This window comes from Meleagris gallopavo, chromosome 17, assembly GCF_000146605.3.
Source record: "Meleagris gallopavo isolate NT-WF06-2002-E0010 breed Aviagen turkey brand Nicholas breeding stock chromosome 17, Turkey_5.1, whole genome shotgun sequence".
In the NCBI taxonomy this organism is placed as follows: domain Eukaryota; kingdom Metazoa; phylum Chordata; class Aves; order Galliformes; family Phasianidae; genus Meleagris; species Meleagris gallopavo.
Genome location: NC_015027.2, coordinates 4,341,326 through 4,356,782, shown reverse-complemented (window position 1 = coordinate 4,356,782; position 15,457 = coordinate 4,341,326). Strand labels below are relative to the sequence as shown.

At 42.1% G+C, this 15,457-nt stretch overlaps 1 protein-coding gene across 1 annotated transcript in view; it reads left to right on the top strand.

Moving 5' to 3' along the window:
- LOC100549998 (transmembrane protein 132B) overlaps positions 1-15,457 on the top strand; it is a 183,575-nt gene that overhangs the window by 158,842 nt on the left and 9,276 nt on the right. Inside the window, 1 exon segment of the mRNA XM_031555897.1 lies at positions 10,120-10,325. Within this exon segment, the coding sequence (XP_031411757.1) occupies positions 10,120-10,325 (206 nt within the window).

Below are 15,457 nucleotides of genomic sequence, written 5' to 3'. Positions count from 1 at the left end.
GCACAGGATTTGTGTTCTGTTTAGGCAGAAATATGACAGCCACAGCACTGGGTTCTTTGTCACTATTTAATTTTGTCTCTCTGTTTAATGCAAGCAGGGAAGAAAGTGTCTTCAGAGCACAATAGCAAAAAGAAAAATTACGTATTAAGTAGAAAAATGAAATCAGTATTTCACATTAATTTGTAACTTGTTCTTTTTTGGTAGCTATAGCAAGCTAGGAGAGGAAAGAAAGATAACAACCTAGGATTTCATGGGAAAGTAGTTTCTGTGTTTGTGCACGGAATACTTTGCATCTGATTGCTCCTATGTGGTCGTTCATCTGGTAGAGCTATGATTCCCTCTGAGTAAGCCTGTTTTGGACTGTCAGTGTGACTAACGTTTGCACAAAATCGATGCTAACTTGAACTACTTTTGGTAGCAGCCAATGCAAACAGTTCAGCTTGGGCTAACAGATCTGAGTCAGTGATACATGTAAGACACGGACAAATGTAATACATTTTTCCCCAAACCCAAGTGAACTAATGTACAGCTTGCTCAGGTGTATTTGCCAGAGCTGTAAACCTGCTGTGCATTTGGATTACCTGGCTGATTTATTTCCATTTTGGTTTTCAGGTCTCTCTTGTTCTAGGGTTTTTTTAACCTAGACTTTCCCTGCCTCTTTCTTGAGATTTTTAATCTGGAAGTTTTTTTGGTGTTTTTTGTTTGTTTGTTTGTTTTTCCAACTCTTTTATGCTTTCATTATTACTATGTCACAACAACAACAATTCAGCCACCAAATTTACCATCTATGTGCCTGTTTGCCTCAGTGTTGGAGTGACCTGCAGCTCCAACCTCACTTATCTCTGCATGGGGAGTGGCAGCACGTCTCCTGCAGAGATGAACTCGGGGATGCCATCTAAGGATGATGGGCTCTACGTGGGATCAATGGCAGAGGCACTGTATGAACCCGTAATTGCCCAGTCCCATGCCAGAAGCTTCTAAGGAGAAAGTGATAGTATCATTAAAGAAACACATGTGGTCAAGGCAAGTAAGTGTTCCCAGCTTGCTCATCATGCTTTGCAACCACTGGTTGAGTATAGTTTCCTCTTAAGTCCATAATGTACCTTTAGGCTAGGAAAGAGAAATCTCAGCTTCTAGTAGAAGCACCAACTCAGTGGATGTTTTCTGTGATTCCAGGGTTTAGGATGCATTTTTATGTTGTAGGTAGCTTTTACATATACTTGTCTTGTGATTAAGAGAATTGGTCTAAAGAAAAAACATTTCTTCATGTTCCTGTGCTTTTACATTCTTTGACTGCAGCCTGTTTTTCTGTATCTATGCAGCCCTGAGGGGAGATGCTAAAAAACAAGCCAAAAGAGGAAAAATCCAAAAGTATAACAGAAAACTAACAGCAATACTCTTGGTTTGTCATTTATCTTTCATGCATGAGTTGGAATGGCTGTTTTGGCCCAGATTTGACAGGGGAGCTCCTGAGCTTTGCAGATCTATCTTGGCATTTAAATAGAGTTCATGAAGGCACAACAGCCGTAGATGGCAGAAAGATTGACAGGAAAAACATTCATTCGTAGCTGGATTTTAACAGGGTCTTAGTTTGGTGAGCAAGAAGTTCAGTCCACCCAGGTCATATGGGCTTAGAGCCATGGAGGAGTCACGTAGCTCAACACTGATCCTCCTGACAATTCGATCTCTGCCTTTAAATCAAAGTTAATAGCAAACTATGGATTTTGATACATCCTTGTTCCTAAAGAGCTCTGTGGAAGAAGGGTAGATTTTGTGTCATCCCAAACGTAGGTGTTCTGACATTTGTTCTCACTGTCATTAGCAAGTTTGTAAAATTCTTTTCCAAAGAGAAAACTCCATGTGCTGTTATGCATTTTGCAGATCCTTGTAGTCCTTAGGTCTGCAGCCCCTTCTACAGTCTTCCTGCTGTCGTTGTCTTGTCTTGGAGATTTGGAAATTCTGGGCCAACACCACAGCAATCCTCAGAGTTCCTCTTTTGGTCAGTGGTTTCAATAAGCTGTGTTCCCTCACTGTGGAAAGGATTGTGCAGGGGAGATGCCATCCTTGGCTATGCCATACCCCTTAACTCTGCCCCTTGCCCTTAGAAGATACTTAAAGTTCAATGAAAAGTCCAAGCAACAGGTGGAGATGGTGGGAGATTGCAGTGACCCTTCTTAGCCCTGAAGACACACTTTAGTTAGAGAGTTTGTAAATCAAAACACTTTTTCACCTTTGATACAACAGATTCTTTTTCTGTCAGTGCAGTGGACAAACATCAATATGACAGGCATTTGCACCAGGCATGCTGTTTCTCTGCTCTGCACAAGGTAGCTGAGATGTGTCGCCTTCCCCCTTGTTGGAGCGTGGATTTATTGATGCAATCAAAGTCAGAAAACAGGCAGCAACAGAACACGCTTCACCTGAGCGCTCTCCCCAAACAGGGCTGCTCCTGCTTTTAAGCCCTGCAGGATTTGTCCTGTTCCACTCCCTGCACTGGAGGGACAATTTCCTCCTCTGCTGCTGCAGCTGGAGAACATAAAAGCAGCTGCTGCTGTGATCAGATTGTCGTGCTTGTAACTCATGAGCTGTGTGTAACCCCTCTGTGATTCAGAAGCATTGCAACCGCTGTCCCTGTGTGGGTAGCAAGAGGTGAGCTGTGCCCTGAGGCCCCTTCTGGTTTGCTTCCTCTGATCCTTCTGCATGTGAGTTTCCCTTGTTCCTCACTCCTTGGGCTTCTCCTCCTGCTCTGGCAAGGAACCTCAGCCAGGAGTGGGAGGGATAGCAGGCTATAAGGCAGCAGGTTATGTAAGGATCTCTTTGCAAGAGACTCCAGCTGACTGAGGTGCAGCTTATGTATGTCTGATGTAGTATTTCCTTTGAATTTTTATGCAGAATTTAAGTTTCTAATTTAAGGCTGTGTCACGACTGAACCATGCCATCTTTAGCACAGTCTTACAGTCTTGTTTACATACCGAGGCAAGCAAATCTGGCGCTTTGCACTAAGGAGTTAAGCTCAGTCTCACAATTGTGTCATTCTGACATTAAAGAGAGATGAAATATTTTCTTTGAAAAAATCTGCTATGTCACTCAGTCACCTCCTGACAATTTCAAGAGCCTTGAGACTGCACTTGAATGGAAACCTAGCTGCATTTTTGATACACCGAGACCCTGTTCTTTCTAGTGCACTCACCCTGAAGGACCTCCCTGTGTTTCCTGCAGTGTCTGTCCGGGAGCTCTCCCTGCAAAGCTCCATCTGCAGGAGCACAGCTCAGCAGTGTGCATCGCACAGCCACACCAGCACAGGAGCTGGGACTCACAGGGCAGGTGCTGTATTGCTGGAATACCACGGGACGTGTGATCTAGCAATTTCTAGAGGCTGTTGGGAGTATTTGTACGTGTGAGGATCTTGCACCATCTTTGCTTGTACAGCTCTGAACATGGTTCTCTGAACAACGCCCAGCTGTCTCCCTTGGCTTTTTCCACTTACTGCATAGGGAGCTCTCTCTCTTAATGCTAAATTTCTCTGTCAACTTGTATTAAATGTATAAAGCACTCTGGTAAGAGGGTAAATATATATACCTATGTGACCAGAGAAGGAAGACAATTTCTTAGCTCTTGGCATTCTTTCTGGACAATTATACTGAAGCACTTGGCTGAGTGAAAGTGGTTTAAGGGCTGTTTTTGTTGGCCATGTTTGCTTTCTAAATGTCCCCTTTTCCTTATTTTTCCTAATTAATGAATTATTTGTTGCTCAGAAACTAAAAGCTAGCAGGGAAGACTTATGAATGTAGATGCACTAAAATCTAGGCATAGGACCAAAGCTCCCTTTGCAAAATAGAAGTGTACTGCTGTGTATTTAAAAATTCCTTCTGGATTTTTTCCCCTTGTTTTCAGATGATTCTTTAAGCTAAAAATGGTGTCTCCTTTCCTGACTGGTACAAGATTAAAGGCTGTATTGCTGTGGCCAACATTCATGATGGAACACATCACCCTAAATACTACACTAAGCCTGCAAGCTTTGTTACTTACTCTTTTGTCTGATGGACTTGTGGCTTTATGGTGCTGTTCTAGTTGCAATATATTCAAATCCCATTCCAAGGGAAGGGGTGCAGGTGTCCTTCAGAGGCAGAAGCAAGCATATGGGCTCCTTTTCCCTACGGAATAATCCAGCACAAAGACGTGGCATGCAGTCCTGGCCCTGCTCTGAAGTCCTTCTTTTCCACTGTGCAGTGGGAGGGCTGGGTGCCCGTGTCCTACACCAGGGCTCAACACACTGAGTGTCCTCCAGCTTTCTGCATGCTGTGTTGTAGCACCTATGAAGCGCTTGTGGGAGATGGGGAAATGAGGAGGTCACCTGCATTTGCCAGGAGTGAGAAGAAAGCAGCAGCAATTACAGCTGACCTGCAGGGTTTTTTCTTTCTTTATAATAACACGTTCTTTAGAAACCTTTATTTTCCCTCTTAAAATTTCATTGGGAAAATTGAAGGATATGCAACATATGAAATTGAATGAATACGCATGTAATTGTTTCTTTTTCTTTTAATTTCATGGAGCCTTAGATCTTAAATTTCAGTCACAGGGATTAGAGCCATGAATCTGAACAATAAGTTTACTTAGTACATAGAAGATTACTTTTTAAGCCCATTATTTTACAAAGAACTTCAGTGCAACTGGAGTATGCTATATCTGCCTAAATATTCTCCCCTCTCACTTTTCTCAACAATGTGTAAATTACTGTCAGCCTATAACCCCATTTGTGTAATTCAAGTGCAGGAAAAAAAAAAAAGAAGAAACAACTGAGGAAAAAAGCAGTTTATAGTTCAAACACATGTGTTAGTTTCATCCAATGAACAGTTTCTACAGAACAGGTTCAGCGTTTGAAATTAGAATTGGCACAAGAAAGAGCTGGCACCATATTGCTGGGGTTTCACCAGGTAAACAGCTCTTAATCCCTCCTGGGACACCAGCTGATGAATATGAAGCACATGGATGTTTACTTAAACTACCAAGTGTTTTAATCTGCAGACGTTAAAGGATCAAACACTTAAGCTAAAGACACCTCATACAAGTATGTGCTTAGAATTTGTGCTGGTTAGAGATGCTTTATCTCAGTGCAAAGAATGAAGATGTCTGTCTAGAGATAAGCATGGCTGGCTGAGAAGGCTGCTAGCCCAGGAGCAGCACTGCTTCGGGTGACAAGCAGAAGCCAAGCTGACTTGTGTACCAGACTGCCTAAGCAACATAAACTCTGGGAGGAAGGATGGGTACCACTTGCATAGCAAATAGACAAAAGTATCAAGCATCATTTCTTCATATGCAAGGAGCTGACAACCCTGGTGGACCAACCACCAGGTCCTGCAAGCAAAGATGTTCCAAAGATACCATCTTAATCTGGCCAGTGATCTCACCTAATGAAGATGATCTCTTGATTTGTAATCTGTACAAAGTGGTGCTGAATCACTGGGGAGAGCAGAAACAGTCGCATTTAATTCTGAGAGAATTCCTCAGATTTTTGTAGGAAAAAAGGAGATAAAAGCTCAGCTGATTAGTAAAGGGTCTTTGCACATGGAGCAGAAACCATGTTGGCAGGAACCATGTACTGCTATTAGCTGCCCCTAACCACTTCCAGCATTCACTCTGCAGAATCAGTGAGAACGAAATGCCAAGTGTCTGCCCATCCTCGCAGCTGCACAGCCACTGTGAATGCACAGCGGTTATTACTGAGCCCGAATTATGTCAGGCCAAGGAGCAAGCTGGAGCCTGAAAGCACATCCACCTTCTCTGATCCTCCTCTTTTAACCTGTGCACCCAACAAACTTATCATCTCTAGCAGGAACGCCCCTGCATGGCATGCTGGAAAGTGAATGAGAGCAGCTGCTCTGCACCTGGGACTGAAATCTTGGCAGATCTCGTGTGTTGTTTAATAATTTTGCATAGATCAACAGTTTTTGAATAGTGCACACTTCATTCAGTACAGCAGGTTTTTAAATTCTCATTGTACATTTATGGATCATTGCACCTTTTCTAAGCCACAGCAATTGTCTCTATTGTTAAACCAAAATGTTAATGTCTTCCATGCTGTCCTTCCCTCTAGTTCAGTGCATTTCAATGGGGGTTAAAAGGTAAAAGCACTCCAAAACTTCAAATAGGCACCGACATCATTAGGAGCTACACTTAGTCCCATCTCCCTCTTCCTGCTTCTCCTCATCAGTAAACAGTGACATCTAGAGAAAAATGAAGCTTCTTTAATAAGACAATAGAGTGTCACTAATTCTGTTGCGCTGATTGCTGCTGAGCTTGTATTGAAATGATCTCATGTTGTCCATGTAGAGCTCTGTGCAGCCGTGTGACTGATCATCCCCTCCAGAAGCCTGTCTCACACACCATCACGTTCCTGTGGTCTTTTGCTCATGCAGCTCTTCCATTTGCCATGCAGTTTTCCAAATCTTTGTTTCCATGGGCAGAGGATCTCCTTTTCATTCTAGCTTCCAGCTGCCCATTGCTACACTTCAGAGCATAAATTACAGTTTGCATTTTGTACCAGTGTCATAAGTAGTCTTCAGAATGGGCCCAATCTGGCAAATGGAGTTATGGATGTTACTGTCTGCATCTGACAACTAAAGATGTAGAACATGGGAAATCTCTCAGGCCCATCTTGACCCGTGGAAGCTGGTAGATGGGAGAAACTTTCATTGTAATGATATTTCTAAGTATAGCTATTGGAGTGCACTGAATCATGCTGTTTGTGTATCGTTTATATGTGACATTATTACTCACTGCTAAGATGAAAAGCAAACACATACACCGCATTGGGGAATACTTGATTTAAACTCTTGCTTTTGTTTCTAAGTAGGAAACAAACTTCAGAACATATCTCGAGGGATTCTCACGGCCAACCCTTGTATCTGAAACTACGGCAGCTATTCCAGAGAACAGTATTTGGAGAACTGATTTGCCAACAAACACAAATTCGTGTGAAGAGACTGTTGCAAAAATGACACTTCCAAGACTACTCTGCACGTGTCTAAAATTAAAAGGGAATAAAACTTCTGCTTCCATTAGTTCCAATTTCAGCACCGTGTCCTTTGCTTCCCTTCACTCTATTTATCCTCAATCTCCCATTTGCCTCCAATTGCTTGGAGACAAAATCTGTAGACCCCACTGCACACCATGAGCTGGGGCACAGGGAAGCAGAACTATTTTCAGAATTAACTGCGTAGAGAAATGCCTGTGTGCAAGAGGTTGAATTGCATGCTTTGTCAGAAGCCTCACCAAGGCTTTGTTAACACAGTGGAAAACCTTTTATTTTTACTGTGCGTTAATTAATGTGTCGTGACATAAAGTACAACTGCAGCCAAAACAAGAAGTCTGACATTTTTCTAGGCTGACTACTATCAAGCAAATTTAATCCGAATTTAAATAAAAACAGCTTTGCTGAGCTGAAAAATGCTTGGGAAAACCCTTTGTTTCTCTGTCTCCAGACATAAAGTCATAAACCCTATCTTCTCACCCTGTTGTTGGCTGAGGAAAGACTCCAGCAGTGCAAAGAATGGAGCCAGGGAGGCACTGTGCTCACCAACACAGGAGGAGCACATCAGACTCATTGCCCCTTGTGCTTGTTTCTCATACAGGGAATCAAATTCCTCAGGCTCACGGCGAAATAGAAATCAGACAACATAAGGGCTAGGAGTAGCACAGCAAGTCCTTCCTAATGGGCTAACAGGACAACCGAGAACAATATAGCAGAAAAGGTGGAAAAGAAGGCATTCAAGGAATATCACAAAATTGCCATTGTAAGATTATTAGGTGAGCTATATAGCAAGTTGGGCTTTGCTGTCCAAAAATGGAACAGCTGCTCACTGGTTAATGAACACAAGGATTTGGGCTGCTTTCTGTCACATCTGGCTCTCGGTCTCCCTATGCAACGAATGACCTGCGAGCTGAGGATGAAGTGCAAGATTTTCATCAAAACCTTGATGGAAAGCCGTAAAAATTAACCACACAGCAAAGCTGATTTGTTTTCCTGTCAGTTCCCATCCCCTCTGTTTCACCTGTTCCCCCAAAGAGCGTGTAAACCTGCACTGACCCTTTCAGGGAATGCTTTCCCAATTACTCTTTAGATTGCCAGCGCTTGATGAGGCTGTGAGTGGCAGCGCAGGCCAAACGGTGCTTCTCACAATTACTTGTGGGGATTGCAGCCAACCACCTGCTTCAAAGCCCACAGAGGTTAATTGCAGCCCTCTGTCTCCTGTCCTGCCCCTGCACTTCTACAGCACAGTTAGATGTAAAGATGTGTACTTACCTCTTGGTCTGTATATATGTGAATGGATGGCTCTGTCTGGATGCAATCTGTGAAATGTGTAAGCCAAGCCTGTTGGTATTTTTACAGCTGCAATTAAAAAGTCCATCTTTCTGTTCCCCAGTTCAGAGCCTTGCCTGCTTGCTGACAAAAATCCAAGGACCTTTTAAGCCAGTACAAAGAGTAATCTAAAATATTAGCCACTGTCTTGTCAGGTATTAGTTATTCCCTCGATCAGGCCTTGATGTTTATCCCTCCCTCTTTGGGTTTTCTTAATTATTTCTGCCTTGTTTTAATTCTCAGAAAACTCCCTAGATGTGGGCTTTATGATTTAGAATCTCAACTGCTCATTCAATTAATGGGCTTGATTAACGTGCTTAAACTTCCCAGAGACACTTGTGACACGTTATGAGGGGGAAACAAGGATTCTGAGTATGCTCCATCTCATTTGTGATACTCCTGAGACTGGAATCCATTAGAAACTCTTTTATCAGATAGAGTTTATTTTTCATATTTAAATTTCTTTTTTTTTTTAATTCTTGTATTTATTTAGCATTGGTGTGGAAGGATTATTCTTTCCAAGAGTGACTTAGATTCCTGTGCTCCTTTCCTTGTAACTTGGTTTACTTTGCAAAAAAATGATTCTAATTTCAGTATGATGATTAGAATCTGACAAGCTGACATGCAAATGGCATAAGTGGAGGTGCAGCTCTTTCACTTTGTGTATGAGTATCATATATGGAGAGAAAACCATCACATAGTGAGCTTTCCTAACAAGGCTGTAAGATATTAAGATATTCTGTGCTTTGAACTCCACGTACCCGGAATCTAACCCCTCCTTCAGCCAGTATCCCTTCATATCTTTGTCTGTTGACACAGTGCACAATACTGGTGGTTGGGGTGGGTGGTTGGACTAAATGATCTGAGAGGTCTTTTTCAGCCTTAGTGATTCAGTGATTCTATATCAGAGCCTCAGTACAACGCAATACAGAACAGTCCTGATGAGAGAACGGAGCCCATTTCAGTGACAGAACCACCTCGTGTGACCCACAGCTCTGCTTCAAAGCAGAGTGAAGATGTGTAACGAATACACGTACATAGGCATGTATAGATACATGTATATGCATGAATGTGCATATATATAAACTCAATATGTTAATCTAAATGTATGCATGGTCTAAAAGTGTACACACACACACACACATCAGAATATAAAAAACATGACTTATCAAGAAGTTCCATCCTTCCTGGATGCGAGTCAAATGCACTGCTATGCCAGATTCCTTATATAATTTCATATAATGACACACAGCAACTATGAATACATTTTACTAAAACAATTACAGAGAAGTTCTAAAAATTAATGCTTCTGCTGCACTTCTGCTCACAAGCCATACGGGGAGCTTCTGTCTTTCAGTATTACAGTGCTCAAGGAAAAAGAAAAGGATTCTATTTTATGGTTCTGAGTCAGTCTTTTTCTTACTAACATATGGCCCCATTTTTCCAGGTTCTTTAAGCAAGTTGTAAACGTAAACTTTGATGCATATGGAGTTTGATTCATGAAGAGTTTAATTTGCCTAGTATAAAAGATTCACGTAGGTTATATAACATCATTAAATTATTTTTGTAGTTTGAGTAGGCTCCATTGAGGAAGGCAAAACTGTTTCCCTGGCGTCCATTTATCACTGTTTGCTGCTAATTAGAAAACTGAAAATGCAATATGCATGATTCGCATTATCTGCGTTGTCTTTGGACTGATGCATTGTTCCTTCTGCTTCCTCAGGAACTTTTATTCATTTCTCAATTAATCTTTTTTTAAGGTTTCTGACAGATGTGACTCCATCTTCGTTAATGGCAAGGAAATGAAAAGCAAAGTGGATACTATTGTTAACTTCACTTATGAGCATTTTACCACCCAGTTAGAAGTGACGGTCTGGGTTCCACGGCTGCCGCTGCAGATAGAGATCTCTGACACAGAGCTCAGCCAGATCAAAGGCTGGAGGATACCCGTCACCTCCAATAAGAGGTATGCTTACAGCATTAGCACCATCCTGAGCCTTTGGTTTTAGAATGCTTCAAATTTTTAGTATTTCTCAGAATCTCAAGTCTCCTGTTTGAAATGAGATCTATACTCTGTCTTTGCCTTCATTACAATGCCCAACAATGCTATCAGTAGGCTGCATTTTACCCTGACCTGTTTAGTTTAAAAGTCAGTAGCTCTGCTTGGAGCAGTAATCAATTCCACGCAATCTCAGGAAATCGTATCACAAACTCCAATGTGCAAATCTGACAAAAAGAACCTTGCAGCCCCATATACAAAAGTTTTTGTGTGTGCGATGTTCAGCACTACCAGTGCTGATTTCTAGGTACGTGGCTGAATAAAAGAAGGCAAGGGAGGAGTCAGGCATTGGGTCACTGAGCACACACAGCACTTAGATGTTGCACAAGTCCAAGTCAGCCTATGCTCTGCAGGACTCAGCCTGGGCACGGCTCAGGGAACAGCTTACACCAGAAACCAAAGGGCACCACACACAGATCCAGAGGACATGCACATCTCAGTGGCGTGGCATACAGAAATAGCCATTCATCATGAACTCAGCAGTCTACCATAGCATTAGAGAGGGAAGAGTGAGCCTCAGGAGAGAAAATCCAGATATTCTGAGGCTGTTTGGTTTTAAGAACGATCAGAGTTTCTGATTTTGCTTTCCTGTAGTCACTAAATACTTGAGTAACGTGCTGGTTTCACCGATCGTGGTTGGGAGGCTGCTGTTCAGCCCATTCCTCTGCAGTGTGAGGCATAATTTTATGCAAAATACTTACATTTCATAAAAATTGAGAGACTTTGAAGGCTGGAAAAAGCATAGCTCCTTATTTTTCCTTAGCATAACTTGATATTTCCAAATTCTAAAGCAGCAACAAAAGTACACTTTGCACAATACAGTTTCTGTCATTTTGTTGCTCTGGATTATGTGCTAGACCCCTTTTTATAAATGCATGTACGGTAACTGTTGAGTCCCAGCCTGAAGCACTGATTGAGCACCTGGGGAAAGGTCCCAGTCAGCCCTGGGTACACAGGTGAAGGCAATTCAGCTGTGTGATAGGAATGGGTGGAGCCTGGCTGCACCTCCCTTAGACCCCACTTAAGGGCCGACTGCTACTGGGAAGGATCTCTGGTTGGAGATCCCTTCCTTGTGGAGTCTTTCCTGTGGGCTCAGATCTTCAGAGACAGGTGAGTACTTTTCCTTTTCCTTTGTAGCATCATTGCATTCACGTTAGTCCTTTTGTTGTTACACTGCTGTATTGCCCTTCCAACATGTTGACCTTTCTGATTGTAACAATGAGTAATGCTTAATATTAACAAATTCTGAGCAGAATAATGGCTTCTTAACAGTGATTTTCAAGACCTCCTTTGGCCGTAGTTCAGGTCTCTGCACTCTCTCACTGTCCCATACAGTTTTGCACCATAGCAGGTTAGGCGCAGTAACTCAAAAATAGCATGCTTTTAAAGGCAAAACCAAAACTGAAGGCAAAATTTCTGTGCAATCAGCAGTCTCACAGAGAGGCAGATGGAACAGCTTGGGAACATGTGAAATCTTGCAGGTGGCAAAGAGGTGCAAGAAGGACCAACAGGGCTCTGAATGATTATCCAACCCCTGTACAGCAGACTTGGGTGAAGCACCATTTAACAGATCTGAATTAGGGGGGAAAAAAAAAACAACAACAAACAAAACCCATGCTAGTATAGAAGACTATCTTCATATGAATAGATTCTACCAGGACACACACACGTGGAAAACAATGATGATAATAAACACAAGTGGATTCTAAGCTCTGTTCTCTTATCCTTCCCTACTGAAAATATCCATTCTCATAGAACAATCATTTGGACAACTTGTTAGATTAATAACTTCCAGGAATGCTGCTATATTGGTGGATTTCAGGAGAAGTTGAAAAATGGTACAGGGCACCAAAGCATGACACCAAATCACATTTATAATAGAGTGGAAAAGCATTTCCAGCAGCAACACCAGGAGTCCTAAACACTGTGGCAGTTCTAACTAAAGCACTCAGTTTGCCCAGGAGAACATCTCAGCTACTGAAGAGCCTTACAGAGCCTGGACAGACTGCAGCAGAGGAGAATTATCTAACACTTTATGAGAGCATAAAACTCAGGGTAATAATATAGAAAACATACAAGAAACTCAGGTAATGAGCTCAGAAGAAAGAGACTGCCATTCCTCTTGGCTATGTGGATGTTTTTTCCAGCTATAACAGAAGAATACACAATGAGGATCTGCCGCAGAAGAAATGTGTGCTTGCTTCAGTGATAAAGGCAAAGTTGCTGCTTGTGCAAGGAGGAGATGTGCGAGGCAGCGAATGAACACACGCCAGCTGCTTACAGTCTCACTTAACTTACCTCCTGCATGCAGCGTGCCTGATGCTGTAACACCTCCTTAGGCACAACTCCTACCAAAGCCAGTGGGGATTTCACTGAGTAAATGGCTGCAGGATGAGACTGTTGGTGTTTATTGCAGGAGTAAACTTCCAGCAGAAAGCTCAGCAAGTTAGATTTTCAGCTGTGGTTAACAGTCGTGGACATTCTGACTTGAAATCCATTATACAGAGTGCTGGAAATTTACCCCCCGGTGCCTAGTTCTGATTTATTTGGCCAGCTGAAATAAAGACATGGTCTGAGAGACTGCTCTGTTTGCAAGCTGGCAAGCTGTGGAAGTGTGCTGCTGCTCATGTTGCATCTGAATGGCTGGCATGGCTCTGGCAGGCATTTGCTGTCAAGGGTGGGAGCAGGGACTTTCTTGTACCATTCCCCAGAACTGCAGCTGGTAAGTTTATGACACTGCATGTCAGCAATCCGGGCACTTATGAGCTGGAAATAATGTGCCCCTTATTTTATGCAATGTTCATTTGTTTTTTTTTTTTGTTTTTTAAACTTTGTGGGAATATTATAAATCAACAAGCAGCCCAGGACTAACATTAGTTTTGCTCAGTCTGCTATTTACTTTGTACCTAAGGTTTTTACATTTCTCTTATTTTTAGATCTGGCTGCATTTTTACCTGAGATTTAATGGCTTTTCTTCTGTTATTTTTTAGATTTTTCTCTTTGATTTTCAACCTACCTTTTTCCTCCATCTCTTTCATAAGTGCTTTCTTTCCTAATGCTCTGAGCGAGGGGAGGAAGAGCAGATGGAAGTGAGCTACGTGGGTGTGGTGAAGGGTCCTTGAGCCAGCATGGGCTCACAGAAATAATCCTGCTTGTAATGGGCTGCAGAGAAGCTCCCAGTTGTAGCAAAACAGAAGGTGTATGTTTAAATTAAAGTCAAATATTGGAGTGGAGAAGAGGTCCAGCCAGTCTAACAAGGACACTTACTTTGATTCCTCATGCATCTGAAAAATAATTATCCTCTTCCTGAAGCTCCTGCGCTAGTTCTATGCCTGGTACATTTACATGTGATGAATGGCTCTAAAGTGTGTTAATAGGAACTGCACGGCTAAAGCCTCACAGAACAAGCTAAAAATTTAATTTAAGTACATATCTGCAACTGGAATAGCACTTTGTTTTTGTGAGGCTCCCAGGGAAACAGACATCGCACAGCAGGACTCCAGCATATGGTTCAGTGTCAGGCACATGGTGTGTTGGACTTGTACCAGCATCTGGTCACTGAGCAGGAGCTAATAAAGCCTTTACTCGATCGTGGTGACTGGAACCTTCACATCACATAAACCTCTATGACCTACTTCAGCCAGACATGGCAGTGCTTGCGAGTGGCACCCTGTTGAACATATGGTTAATTTGGTGGTGAGTCTACTTCAGTCTGGTCTCATTCTGGAGACAAGCTCAGGGAAGTTAGCTGGAGGTAAACAGAGGGAAAAGAAGTGCTTAACTAGACCTTGTTGTGAGCGTTGTCACCTGGAAATGAAGCCATCCTTTTAAAGAGAATCAAGTGAGACTGGATTCAAACCATTTCATTTGTGAATGATAACATCTGCACAAAGCTTGAACATTATAAATTCACACCTTCCATTAACTGAGTTTAAAGCCCCGTGGAGATAAGGCCACAGTGGCTTTTGTTCACAGACAGGCTGCATTTTCAGGATTTGCAGAGGTATCAGTGAGATTGTTTCTCTTCTTCAGCTTTGAGTGGAGCTATGTACAACTTCTGCCATCTTCCACTAAATCACCTTCTAGTGGCTTGAGTTTTGTATTGAAGTAGATTGTTTTGGTTTTTTTTTTTCAGCTGGGAGTGTGGCACATGGTTTTTAAATTTGTCTCTTCACAATGAGTATTTCAAATTCAAAACCAGCAAAACTGATCTCGATGGGGTTTTTTTTTTAAACAGAGAATTAGCATCTGGCCCAAGAACTTGATGCCTGGTTTGAGAGCGGTGCAAATTAAAAGGGACATACTTAAACTGCTTGAAGGCCGTGTCTGGAATGTGAAGCTGACAGATCACTGATTAGATCAGTGCTAGCAGGCACCCTCGCAACAGGGCTGCTGCTTTAACTCAGCTCTCTGGCAAAGGCTTTTCTGTGTGAAATGTAAATGAAATGTAATTCTGGCAACCTTGTTTCGCTCCAGAAAATTAAAAATAATAATAATAATAAAGAAGTCTTCCAAACAAGGTTGAAAAGCAGCAAGAAATTGGATAATAAGGATTCTGAGCAAGTTCCAGAGCTAACCTCAGAGATGACCAAGGGGAAAGAAAAGCAAAATCTGCAGCAATAGCTCATATTCATGAGGACACGTCTTAAAAAGAAAATGAGTTCACTGCTTAAGGAGGGAAGGATTTTAATCCTACTGAAAACACTGGAGCAAGAAATTTAAGACTCTAAAGGGAACTACGTGAGTCAGTAGATTTCAAACATTTTGTTGGGTCTGTGGAGACAGAACACTCAAATGCTCTTATAAACTGAATCGGGGATTTGTGGCTTTGAAGTGGAAATGGATATCATTTATTTAAAAAAAAAAAAAAAAAACCTGAATTGGTACCTGGTAAAGCAGAGTTGCAAAGCGTGTACTGAAAATTCAAACACCTCTGTTTTTCCTTTGCACAGACATGTGGAAGTGTTTTGCCCAGTCCGTGTCTTAAGGATGCTCTTCCACCGTTCCATGTTCCACAATTGCATGCAGTAGAAGCCAAG